This window comes from Kogia breviceps, chromosome 4 (genome assembly GCF_026419965.1).
Source record: "Kogia breviceps isolate mKogBre1 chromosome 4, mKogBre1 haplotype 1, whole genome shotgun sequence".
Taxonomy (NCBI): domain Eukaryota; kingdom Metazoa; phylum Chordata; class Mammalia; order Artiodactyla; family Physeteridae; genus Kogia; species Kogia breviceps.
In genome coordinates, this window is record NC_081313.1 from 89,100,742 (window position 1) to 89,114,677 (window position 13,936).

Sequence of the window (13,936 nt, forward strand, 5' to 3'; positions counted from 1 at the left end):
ACAGTGATTTGGGAGCAGAGCATTACAACAGCGCAGTCTCTTAAAGCTCACAGGGTAGGAAGCTTATCTAGCTGCTGGGCTGAACAGCTGTGGCACATCCCACAGTGAACAGAGAGGTTTGGGGGGGGTGGGCAGGGCGTAGAGAGGTAGAGCTGGGAGCAAGCACAGCTCTCAGCCCCCAAGCCACCCCTCCCACACTGGAGCTGGACAAACCTTCCCAATCGTGGCACTCTCTCTCTCTGAGCCTGGATTCAACTGTACTCCCTCCAGCAAACTGATCAGAGTTGACAAGTTACACAAAGCCTATTTATGGTCCTTGACGGTGGGAGACATATGTGGTTTTAGAAGGGCCTCTGAGAATGAATCAGGTAGTGGAGGTTGATGTCAAAACAACTTTCCCAGGGACATGGCCCTGTTTTGAGGAAAAGGAACGACTACTATACATAAATATACATATGAGCATTTTTTTGTCAATGTGGTAAAATGTTAATAGTTCTTAAGTTGTCAAATCCACTGCAGACAGATGATGGGTATATAGGGATTTGCTATATGTTCTTTTAATTTCGCAGGTATTTTTGCAATGTTATTAAAATTAATTTTTTAAACTCGTGACATTTGTATTTTAAAACCCCTTAGAAGTTTAACGTTTGTGCTCTGCAAGAGCGCGGAACACCTACTGAGAAATTCCCGCAGGTGCTGGAAGCCAGAGAACCACTGACATTGCTTTTATTTTTTTGTCTCATTCTTGTTCCCCGCTCTGCCACTCTGTTTACTCTCTCTCTCCCCCTACCTCCTCACCCCAAGTCTTTCCTAACTTAAAAAGGTCCAAAAATGGAAGAATAAAAACAGGAATTCACAAGCAAAAGTCTTCGTCTGCTTATTTGTCATTCTTTTCTCACTTTGTCCGCTCGCGGGTGAGGACCTACGCACGGAGCAGGTTTGGAGGTAAATACAACCTATTTCTGATCTAATCTTGCTGCTGCCCTGATTCACCAGAGGATGACGCTGGGCCAGAAAGCAAGAGAAATTTGGGGCATGGTCAGGAGACGTGCCTTGAAGTCCTACCTCCAGCATTTTCTGGTTGTACGATCATGGGCAAGCTGCTGCTTCCTCCTTAGGCGAGGTAATATGTTGGTGGTTTAACTGGTAAGTTCTCATTGATTCTAAGCACAGCAGTCTATGAATAGTAAAGCACCTTCTGCCAAGTTGCTTGGGCAATGCTCTCCCAGCTTCCCGTGGTATCTGTAACTGGAGATGATGAGGCCATGGGTACTCATTAACCAAAAGGATTAGCTATCTGGGACAGAGGCTAATTAGGACAGAACAAGACCATGTGGAGTAGATTTAGCTTGAAGAATAGTAGGGACTTGACATTTATCCCCATTCAATCACAACCTGCTTTCTACCCAGGCCTTACCAGTGTGAAAAATAACAGGCTTCCTTGACCACATTATTGTTCTTGCTTACTTAGAGATGTGCGTAGTGGTCACTGGTACTGTGGGTACCACAGGGACTGACACGAGAAGAACGATTGAGGCAGAATTCTCTCTGCAGTGGGTTGGAAACTAACATAAACTTCTGCAGCTGCTGAGATCTTTTGCTTTTTTCAGGTAGGAGACTAAAGCTGTTTACTATGTTTAGGCTCCTCTCAGCCTCTTTGGGCTGATTGATAAGGGTAATTACCAACTTCAGAGTAGTTTTTGGTCCAAATGTTAGGTTAGGCTTTGAACTTGCAGGTAAGTCTGTGAGAACTATCAGTACTGAAGCTGAAATTTACTTCATTTATTCTTACCTTGAGTGTTAACTCACTTGCCTATGCAGGATGCAACAGAACAAAGCAGTGAAGAGCTCTGGATTGGAATCCTGACTCCCCTACTTACCAGCTGTGTGACCCTTGGCAGCTACTGAACCTTTCTATGACCTTTGGAGATTAGGAGTCTACATCTAAAAATTTTTGTTAGGATTAACTAAGATAATGCATGTAAAACTACCTACAAACGTTCCTGGCATATAGTATGCACTCAATAAATGATAGCCAATTTACTGTGCTACGACATCTTTCTGTACCTCTCTGTTCCTTATAACCTGAGTTCTTTTTCAACTGAAGACTCAAATTCTCTGCAGTAATGGCTTGTGTATGCATTACTATAACGGATGCCCATTTTGGTGTGGGGAGCAGATGGGGATGAAAAGTAAGGAGCTATGACTGCTTCTCCGTTCTAGTGTCCACAGTAACGAGGCTTACTCGTTACTTCCTGCCCTCCACTGCAGTTGCCTTTCTTCCCAATCCACTCTCCCATATCTTCTCCCACTCATAGTTTCTAGTTGCTCTTACTTTCTGCTGCCTCATCACTTCAGCATGACCGTGGCTACTCACAACTTCAATCCCTCCTCGTACAACCCTTTTGCTGAATTCATCTCCCATTTCCTACGGGGAATTGCCTATTTCCCAACCAAAATAGGCAAATGAGTGAGGGGACCAGCTGGCCTGCCTAACCTTTAGCCCCTGGCCACTGGCCAACCTCTGAATGGATGGGCCTTGAGTCTGATGCCCCCATCAGTCAAATCAGCTGTGGCTGGGGTGAGTGGGGTTTCTTGACCTGCAGTATCCCATCCCTTTAGCAGGGTCTACAGGTGTTGGGAGAAAATTCATGGGTTTCTTGTGTTTCTCATGTCTTCTGAGCAAGAGGCATTGACAGCTTTGTTCTTTACTGGAGTCTGTATAGAAAAATCCTAGAAAAGAGATATATATTATCCCTCCCTCATCCCCCCAGGTCAGGGGACAGATTTGTTTCCTGACCAAGATAACATATAATGTCTTTCTCCAGGGCAAGGTTAGGCAGGCTTACCAGCAGTCCCTTTATAAGACTAGGGTTTCGTAAGTCCGAATTTTCTCATCCGTGCTACAGACTCACTGTGTGTGCAGCGTCCACCTGGGCCAAGCTCTGCATCGTGCGTGAGGGACATGGGGGCAACAGGAACTGTTTAGGCGATTATGCAGCTCATGCTGCCCACTGTACCATGAGAAATAAAACCCTTTGTCTCTGATCCAGGGGTCCCATAGATTCAGCCAGAATCTATGAAATGTGTTAGCTTACAAGCAGGGTAAATTCTCAGACCCTCTGCAGCTCTGGACAATGAGAAGGGATGCTTCAAGTAGGGTGGCCATGGCAGGCACCATCTAATGCAGCCTTCTACTCTGCGTCCTCTTTATAAAGTGTCACCTACAGAAGGATTAAATAAGCCCTAGGGGCTTCTCCGGGACCTGACTTGGGGGAGAAAAATGCGTTATACAGCAGTGAGGGTAGGGAGGAGACAAGAATGCAAAGGATCATGCAACATTTCTGCTCTCCCTGAGCGAGCCTTGGCATGCGTAGATGTGGCACCTCTGTGTACCATGGTGCTGCTGCTGAGTCAGGCAGGGGCTGTCCTAACACGACTGTGCATCTGCATAGCGTTTAGTGCCCTTGCTGCCCAGTTCATTCAGCTTCTGTGGTAATCACAGTGTAGCAAATTTGACAGTGGTGCTTACTCCTTGTCCAGCCCTTAGTAAGACAGTTTTCAGGGTATGTTAGCCCTGGTCCTCCAGCATGGTTACAAAATCCAGCAGGAAAGCAATGACTCAGAATTGCCTGCTTTATGTTCCATTTTCTGGGGAAAAACACACTGGCTGCTTATGTCTAAATGCCTTAGAGCACAGGGAGTAGGAAGCAAAGGTAATAATACAACACAAATAAGGTGAAACACTTTTAAGTTTTGCTTCTCTCCATTATGGCCAGCCCCATCTCTGGGAAAAAAAAAAATCTTTCCGAATTCTCTGGTTGTGAGATATCATGACCTGCTGGGGGCCATAGGGCATATAACCTCCTAAGAGATCTTCAACCTATAAATACAGTAACACAGCTATAGATCATTGGGTAATGAGGGTAGCTGCCGGTAGCTAGTCACCTTGCGGGGCTCAGCACATGTTATTCTTTCTCCTGCTTTGGTTGTTTCTTGCTTGGATAATCACAGGCATCCTCCAGGCCAAGATGAACTCCTTCCCATACAGTGAATCCAGCTGCTTTGGGAAAAACGTGTAATAGAGTCTCCTCAATACAGGGAACACTCCAGGAGGCCAGGGAGTTTGATGATCTTGTTAACAGTTGTGCTAGATTAGGCACTTGATAAACATTTGTTAAACAGCAGCTAGCATATGGACTTAATTTGTTGGATATAATGAAAGTGTTGTTTCCACAGATTCAGGGAGGTCGTCAGACTGATGTGTGTAATATATTATTTTATAAGCCAACTAATTTTTATTAAAAAATTTAAACATCTTCTTTCAGGTGCTATTTACTCATTTAGATTGGACTATAAGCCTGGTTCACTTGTGAGTCATCATCATCCAATCTAGGCTAGAGCTTGCTTTCCAGACAAGGTTGATTTTATAAGCTCCACAATTCCTATCCTCATCTGCCTTAAATGTGAATTTAAACTAAAATAAAAACTTTGACATTCTTTAGTGGCACCCAACCTAGGGTACTGCAATATCAGGGTTGAAGGATCCTTGCTCCAGGTCAGGAGGAGGAATTGTTTGTGGAGGCCAAAGGCTCATCACAATGGTGATACACAGTGAAGCCTCTTATAATGGTTGTAGCACTTGAGGTCTTTTAACAAGAAAATGGAAATAGAATAGACAAGAGAACTAGGGCATAGCTTAAATGCCTGGAAAGAATTTAAAATACCATGTTAAGGACTGAAATCAAAATGAAACCGAGTCAAATGTTTGTTCCTAATGATGAAGCAGTCTGGGGATAAGTTCTCCACTCTGAGTGATTGTGAGGGCAAATGTCCACGGCTTCTGAAGGAAGAAATGCAGAGACTTTTGGAAAGGGTAGGGCTAGTTGTTTATAGACAGATATCTGCATTAGTTAAGGTCTCATTGGTTGAAGACACAAGAGGATGCCACACACCTCTCAGGCCAGAGAGAGTTTCTGCAGAATAATTTAGGATTCCAAATAGTACGGCAAAGGTAGGAAGTTCTCATCAGATCTTAATGGTGACTAAGAAACTTCACTAAGTAGGACATTATAACTTTGGTCAGCAGTATATTACTTAAGGCAAAAATGTCTCTCTATAACAATTTAGCAAAATAATACAAAAAGGAAAAACAATATTTTTCAGAATTTTAAAGACCCCCCCACTTTTCCCATTTTTAAAACTCAGACTACATTTCAAACAACTTAGTAAATATTAACATTGATCATATAGGTTATTCCTACCCAGGAAGGTGGCATGAACTACACAGAACCCTCAGGCTCTTTTTTAAGAACCAGCACTCATTATTTTCATTTGTAAAAGTTGGGACAATATAAACTACACTGCAGATTCATTATGAAGATTAACTAAAACAGAAAGCCTAACACAATGTCTAATATTTAGCACTTCATAAGTGGGAACTATTCTTATAATGTAAAAGTGCATTTTTCTCAGTGAATCTTATTAAGAAGAATTGCTGTTTTATAATCAAAGTAAAAGAAATAATGGTGGCTTGCATAATTTCTCTTACTGACAGTGAATGGCTAAGAGGTATTATCTTTCCAAAAAAATAAGATAAAGACCTCCCCTCTCTAATAGTTACTAAAAAACTGCATATTGATTATAAACTAAGAATACAAAATGGAATAAATTGCCATATCCAGGCATGTAGCCTTTTAGTAAAACTGACATTAATTAAATTTTATTTCTTTTGATTTAATAAAGTTTCCATGTCAAATTCTTTCTGCTCCTGAGAGGTGATTAAGATGCTTTTTTATTCCCCATGACTTCGCATATCAACAAAGAACATTTTTTTCAAACCTTTACCCATGCACAAACAGGAGTACTGAAACTTTAATTCACAGTCTTTATAGAGAAAACAGAAGCAGAGTGATTAAGTGACTTGTCAAGGTCATGTTACTTCAAATATCATTAATTTTTGAGAGAAAAAAAGATTCCAAAAATTAGAAAAATGAGGTTGACATTGATCACTTATCAAATTCTAGAGATTAACAGATGTCATGTGAGCAGTTAGAAAAGGAGTTGTATGGTTTCACTAAGAGAGAAGCATTTCCAGCTAACTTCATTCGTTTTCTTGATTTAATATACTAGCAGATTAGGCTACTTCCATAGTGCTTGTCGACCAAACAGGACAAAATTTCTCACAGCGTCCTTTTAGGAACCATGAAGAAACAAAGCACTTAAGTGACTGGTAGTTGCTTCAACAACTGTACCCAGAGTACTCACTGGTGGATCAAAGTCATCTAGAGGGCAGTCTACAGTGGCATTCTCAAGAGGGTCTGTATTTCATCCTGTTCTATTCAGTATTTATCAGTAACTTGGACAAAGCCACTTAACACCAAAGGCATGCTTCATCCAAATTGGGACTGATACAGGATGAGAGAAGAATCAGAATTCATATGGACCTTTACAAGTTAAATTTAGTAAGGATGAATGTAGTCCAATTAGGTTAAGAAGAAACTGTGTAATTATTAGGAACAGACTTGGCTTACCAGCAATACCTTGAAGTTTAGCAAGAGACAACAATGTGATACGCTTGTCTAATAATGATAATAATATCAACATACACAAGTCATAACAGTCATATGAGAATCGCTTTGATGGTGGCAATAATGCTTCTGGACTTTGCTCTAGTCAGACAACAGAGGAACTGTGTTTAGTTCTGAGCAACACATTTTTTTTTTTTGCGGTACGCGGGCCTCTCACTGTTGTGGAGCACGGGCTCCGGACGCGCAGAATCAGCGGTCATGGCTCACGGGCCCAGCCGCTCTGCGGCATGTGGGATCCTCCCAGACTGGGGCACGAACCCGTGTCCCCTGCATCGGCAGGCGGACTCTCAACCACTGCGCCACCTGGGAAGCCCATGAGCAACACATGTTAAGTGAGGGATGGAAATAGCCAATGCCAGGATGGTTTAGAATAGATATCATGCAAGATCTGAGAAAAGTGTGAAGCCTGAGGGAAGACAGGAAGAGGTGGCCACACAGAAGAGACAGGACCTTTCTGCCTACCTTCACATATGTGCTATTTTATAGGAACATTTGGGTGATACTTTTCTAATGAAATCCAACCCTTGTAGGGGTGCTGAGTGGCTCCAACTCTGGAAGTCCATCAACCACTTCTGTATAGCTGAGGTCTCTTTTAGGGTTTTCCTTCTTAGATCACAGTTAAAGGAGTATAAAATCATGTGCTCAGGAGCCTATTCCAGACTTCCTTAGTAGCTGTGTACTTTGCTATAAACACTAAATCCTCCAGGGGGTTACATTATAGAAGTGATAAGACTACACAATTAAATATTAGAAATGACCACTGAGTATATCCTGTTTATTGTTTATGATTTACACGAAAAATGATGGATTGGGGTTGTAGAACAATAAACCAATCATTACGTTTAGACCTGGGATTTTGAAAAACTTGCATTCCATTTAAACAGTTCACATATATTTAACAGTTTATATATAAATGCAGATCACAAATAAGAGTTAGTTAGCTTAGAGATAAACAATTAAGAAACACGAAAGAAAACCACATAGATCTACCTTTAAATATCAGCATTCAAATTACAACAAAGAAGACGTTTAAAAAAATAAAATTATTAGGTCAAGTCACTTAACATAGAATAAAGAAATAAGAGAAACAATACTTTTATTATTATTTATATTTCTAATTTACCTTCATATATTCTTTACTTTTTCAAAAGGAGCCAAGACGTGATCAAACAATATTTAGGTGTCCTAACTTGTCAGCCTCAGCTTATATCAGCTTGTTACAATGAAAATTCTAAAACCTCAATTTTCTTTTTAAAAGAATTTTTAAGCCAACTCTTATTCAACTTTTCTCCTTCATAGCAGCTGTTTACAGATAGTAGGGAGCCAAGAATGAAGGGCAGAAACAGATGGAAAGCAAAAAGTACAACAGCTATCTTAAGTTCAGCTCTCAACACTGCTGGTTGAATTTGGAACCAAAACCTCTTAACAACTGGCAGATAACAGCTAAATCTTAACAGCCAAAGAAGAAATATTTTCTTTGGGACAGCTGCTATCTAGGAGAAGAAAACCAAGGTCCCTTTATACTGCCTAAATATAATGTGTGGCTTATTACAGAAAAATCTGTAACAATGTCAGTTTAACCACTAAGTGTCACAACTGATCATTATTATTTAAAGGAAACAAACAACAACAATAAAAATCACACTAGCCACAAATTTCCACAATATACACATGAGAATTAATTTTAATTTGATGTGACTCCTTGACACTAACTGATCATCAATGAAATATGGTATGGAAAGATCACAGAGTAGAAAACAAGCAAAGATTAGTTTATACAACAGCGACTATATACATCAGAAGGAAAACATGCTACCTAATGCAACATTAAGGCTTGAATGTAAGCATTTCCAAAGTCACAGAAGCCCCAAAGAACCCCTAAATTACAAAGTCACCACATTACATGCATGCAATGTTCAGTTTTGTTTTACCCATAAAAGGATACACAGTATTTTGCTGTAAGTACCAGACACATTTACAATATATGCAAAAATTAGAATGCAAGTGTTATGTTCCTTATATTTAAGCCTCAAATGTGCCAACAGTGAAAATTCATTTATTTTTAAGAATGAAGTAAAGAGATGGAATATAAATATGCAGAGAAATTACACAAATAAAATGTAATTTTGCATTTGGGAAGCCATATCAACATTCTTTTTATGTGTCTAAACTAAATTATCATTGTACTACTTGGATGGATGTACACTCACTACGTGTTTTACTATTTTACTTGCTCAAATGTGGCATTCTAACACCCATTATTCTCTGGTGTTGATACCTAATCACATCTGTAAGTTAAATATTATGTCCATGTTGATACATACTTGCCTACTTGGTGTGATCACCTAAACAGAAAGCTGTGCACTCTTAGTTTGGTTACATAATTACAAAGCTGACCCTGTGGGTCAAATTTCCCATTAAAAAAAAAGTAAAGTAAGGAAAGCTGATTTCCTCACTTTTGTAAAAGCTTGTGAACAGATCTCTTTCAGAGGATAAATGTGAGGTCAGCATCTTCTTTTCTCTTTTAGAGAAAGGAAATTAAGAACGGAACTGTGTTACCTGTTCAGTTCTGTTCATACAGTAACTAGGCAATCATACAATGAATTCCTTTTTCACCCATGGCTTAATTTGAAACTACTTGTTTTTATTTTAGTTCCAGGTGAATAATTTTCCCAAAATAAATTAGTGTAAAGAAACAAAGGCTGATAATGTAATATGACTAATCCTTATTCAACAATATTTTAAGATAATAAATTATAACAGAGTAAGGCTTAGATATGTTGTAAAAAGGTATGGCCAAATCTGTCCTGGACCCCATCAGTTTTATGCTTTATACAAGACAGCACAATTAATCTTCCAGTTTTTTAAGGATTCAGATTTTCCTTCAGGATACAACAGAATGAGTGTTTTAAAACACTTTATTATTGTTTTCAGACATTCCAAAATATTTCAGAGCCAAAATTACCTTTAACTATATCCAGTATTTATTACACAAGTGTGCTGTGTTCTGGACCTTCAAGTATAATTTAACCAAACAGAAAGGATTTCATAAGGCCATCTAATTCATCTCACTGTACCAAGCACATGAAATTGTTTATATGCTTTACTAACCTTACTTTAAGCACATCCACCATTTCAAATATAATAACTTATTTTACTACCTAACCATTTTAAGGAGATTACATTTAAGATTTTAAAATTTTGTGATGCCCTAGCCAGAAGTTTTGTTTGGCATTCTAAAAAGTCCTAATTTTAAACAAAAATGAAAGAGTAGGTTATCTTCTTATAAAACCACTCAGTATTATGAACCAAGAGGTTTTGATGAAGCAAAAGCAAAGGGACCAATGAAAAAGCATGCTTTAGAATTCTTTTTTATTTCCAACGAAACCAAATTTTACTACTGTTGTGACCACAATCTTCACATTTGATGCAAATAGGAAAGCTTAATTATAATCACTTAGTGGCAGTACTTCAGACAAAACCAATAATGTGTGCCACACAGATGATTATTTCTTCTGGATAAAGTTAATCGATAAGCTTGACATTACAATTAATAACATATTAAACTAAAGAAAATGAATGTATTACTTCAACATTCAGATTGAAAATGTTTAGTACTTTCTGCAAACCTAAATTTAGCTTAGAAAGGTTAATATTCTCTTTCTAAACTATGGCATAGACTATATATAGCATTTTAAATATATTTATATATAATTATTTGCACATCATATTTTAGAAGGAGCTGCAGATTTACTTTGATAGACCGATCTCATTCAAGTGTTCAGGTTTAGGGGGCTTCTGCAGTACTGTCGTTTGCAGGTGGGGCATCATGATCAGGCGCAGAGGAAGCAGCTGCCGGTGTTTCCATCACAGCAGGTGGGAAATGACGGCGGCACACAGGGCAGGTCCCTGACTGGGGGGAGAAAAAAACAAGTTCACAGCCAATGGAAAAGATAGATCTTAACTGCTACAAAGTATCAGAACAGTATCATTATCCTCAAAACAAGTCAAATAACTTAAAAACAAAACCAAATAAACTTCAATTCCACACAGTACAGGGAGGGAAAATTTTGATGCTATTTCCTCTTCATCCCAATCAGACTCAATTTCTCTGAGGGTAAACAGTGTCTCCTAATCATGTTTGTATCTTTTAGGTCACTCATCTTTCATTTAGTGAGTATTAATTAAGAGTCTACTACATGCTCCACTTGGCACTGGTGCTACAAGGGTGAGCAAGGAGTCACAGGGCATGTCTTCACCTGAACTGAATGCAAATATTAGATAAACCAGAGACTTAATTAATTCACATATTTATTACACCACATTATCCCCCTAGGATCTTCCTCATATATACTAAAGCCTCACTTTAGTGTAGCACAGATATGTCAAAGCAGATGGACCTCAGACCTCCTTTATAAGCCATATACTTCCTTTTCAAAAAGATATGGAGAGTTAGGTGCCTTATAAATGATAAATCAGTGAGGGAAGGTGGAACAGGGAAAACAGTTAGACTGGGAGTACATTATTTTAGGACCAATGGAAGGTTATAGAGATGTGTCATCTGGCAATATGTTATCCCCTCACAAATCTTGTCTTTTTCCCAGAGATCTCCCTGATAGAAAAAAGGTTGAAGAAATCAGGCTGTTGAAGGTGACAAAGATTTAGAACTTGGAAACCTTCTCCCTAGAGGAAAGGCTTCATAATAATCTGCTTCCTGACGGGAGACAGACTAAAGAGATTATTACCTTGGGTTAAAGCAAAATCAATGACAATTCAAGACTGTACAACATACATAATATTTACAATTCAAGAATCTAATTCAGCAAACATTTATTGTGCACTTGCCATACAGATGGGGCCAAAAGAGCAACATTTTAGAGTCAAATATATGAGTACAGTCTCAATCAACCACACACTAGCTGTGTAACCTTGGATGAATAACAATGATTGGAAAATGAGAATAAGGATACCAATATGTCCCAGAGTTACTGTTAGGATTAAATGGGAAAACACACATCAATCATCCAGCGATACGTGACACAAAGCAGGCACAGACAAAACTAGATCCTTCTTAAGGCTCTGATACTGTCGTGGGAGTTTAAAAAAGAGGATATTAAGGATAGAAAAGGTCGAATTTAAGCAGACCTACCTAGATCATCTATTCTTACAGTAAGGGGAAGATCACACCAGGCTAAGCAAAAATGAGTAAATGTACGGAGGAGTAAATCTGATGAGATAGACTAGATCACAGAAGGCCTGGAAAGCCTAGACAGAAACTTTAGATTTTATAAAGGAATCATGAACATTTCTACACTGGATTTTAAATATTAACTAGAGTTTTGACAAAGATGAAGTTGCAGTAGAGGGGGAGCAACAGCAAAGAAAGAGAAAGGAAAGAAAAGGAGGGAGCAAGGAGAGGGTAGAAAGTAAGAGAGGAGAGAAGGAAGGGAGTGGTAATAGAGAAGAAAGGGAGCCATATCCATAAGTAATTAAGCTGGGAATGTGATTTGGGAATTTCTACTGAACTGCATGTAAATATCCTTTATGCAAGAATAGAATTCACTGAGAAGATTTAAGTAAAACTTTTTTTTTCTTAATTAATTCAAATATACTTAAAAATTATTGGGTAAACATTGAAAAACAGTATATAAAAATTTGAATAGGAGGTGCTTGGTAGGTTATTAAATATTTATCATATACATTTTAATTTTTAAAATATTTTCTTGTAGTATAGTTGATTTACAATGTGTTAATTTTTGCAATATAGCAAAGTGATTCAGTTATACATATATATATATTCTTTTTCATATTCCTTGCCATTATGGTTTATCCCAGGATATTAAATATAGTTCCCTGTGCTATATGGTAGGATCCTGTTGCTTTTCCTCATATACATTTTTAAAGATACCATCTCATATTAGCAAAATATCTGTACACTGTTATAGTACTGAGTAGTCCTAAAGGCTTCTTTGCTTAAGATATTCTTGAAAACATCAAATTTCAGGGATATAATCAAAGATCTAATTAGCTTTATCCTAAAATCATTTGCCTATATTGTTTTTAGACAATGTTAGTAAGGTAAAATAGTTTGATATATCATTAATCTGTAATCATTAAAAGGTAACCAATTTTAAACACTGAATTAAAAATTACTACGAGTAAATAGCTAAATATCATAGGCTTTTAAAAGACACTACTATCATTATTAACTTGTAGGAGAAACTATTAACTTTAAAAAAGTAAATCTGCAACTCACCTTCTGCAGCCAAATTGAGACACAAGGTTTGTGAAAGAAATGATGACAGGGTAACTCTGTTGCTATATCATCCTTAATATACTCACTGCAACAGATTGGACAGCATTGCTCCTGACCAATAGCTGAAAACAAATAATTTGATTTATCAATCCCATAAAGTTCAATTTTAATAAAATTGAAAAACAACATATTAACTCATAGACAATACCTATGAAAGACAAAAGAACCAGACTTTGGTGAATTAATTGGCAAAAGTGTTTCAGCTTAATACATGACAATTTGGAATTTAATAAACATTGCTTTTGTAGAAAAGCTGTCCCAGCCTATCACTTGATAAATTAAAAAATTCCACTAGGTAAAAGTTTGTTTGAATTAGGTTTCATACAAAATCTAATGAAAGTTTCTGATAGTCACTATTTTATCTTCTAGGTGCATTGGTAATATACTTGAATATGCAAAGTGTCGTTCAACATTAGAGATCAACTTTGCCCTTACCAGTGTGATCTTCAAGAACAAGGGTCTCTGGAAGACCATCAATGCTCTCCTTACTGGCTGGTGGATTGGCCACCTCAACATCCACTGCAAGAGACTCTAAATGTGCCAGGGCAGTCTGAAAATGAAAAGTCGCATTTCTTTGTTAGGAAACACTTTTTAAAACAGTAATGAAAAACTATTTTTAAAGGTATCTTCCAAAATTATATCCACCATTATCCTCTTCCTACTGGTTTATCTTGCTTCAGTCCCTGCCCTTTTTGCCTCCTTCCAAAAGGAACCATCACCAAACCAAAAAATCAAAAAACACAGGAAAAAAAAAAATCCCTACTTTTCACAAGTACAACAAAAATCTATCTTGTCTCAATAACCATTTACTTGCTCATCATACTTATATTTTCAAGAGTGGTTACCTCTTCCAACTTATGAGCTTATGTGTGAGATCTATAACATGAAAGAAAATATATACTTTGGACAGGTTCAACTCATGAAAGATAAAATGTGCCCAAGGTTACAAGATGTTCAAGGTAGGGAAGCAAATAATGCATTACTGAATGGCTGTATCTACTGCTGGCATAGAGTCAGCACACCCACATTA

The 13,936-nt window shown here is 38.0% G+C and overlaps 1 protein-coding gene across 4 annotated transcripts in view; it reads right to left on the reverse strand.

The window, feature by feature from the left end:
- Positions 1–7,344: 7,344 nt before the first annotated feature.
- Positions 7,345–13,936, reverse strand: part of PJA2 (praja ring finger ubiquitin ligase 2) — a 362,495-nt gene continuing 355,903 nt past the window's right edge. For all 4 annotated transcript variants that reach the window (XM_067031430.1, XM_059063152.2, XM_067031428.1 and 1 more), the window contains 3 exons: positions 13,342–13,456; positions 12,847–12,968; positions 7,345–10,503 (listed from right to left, as the gene is read on the reverse strand). In XM_067031430.1, the coding sequence (XP_066887531.1) occupies positions 10,378–10,503; positions 12,847–12,968; positions 13,342–13,456 (363 nt within the window). In that variant the 3' untranslated portion in view covers positions 7,345–10,377. The remainder of the gene's footprint in view (positions 10,504–12,846; positions 12,969–13,341; positions 13,457–13,936) is intronic.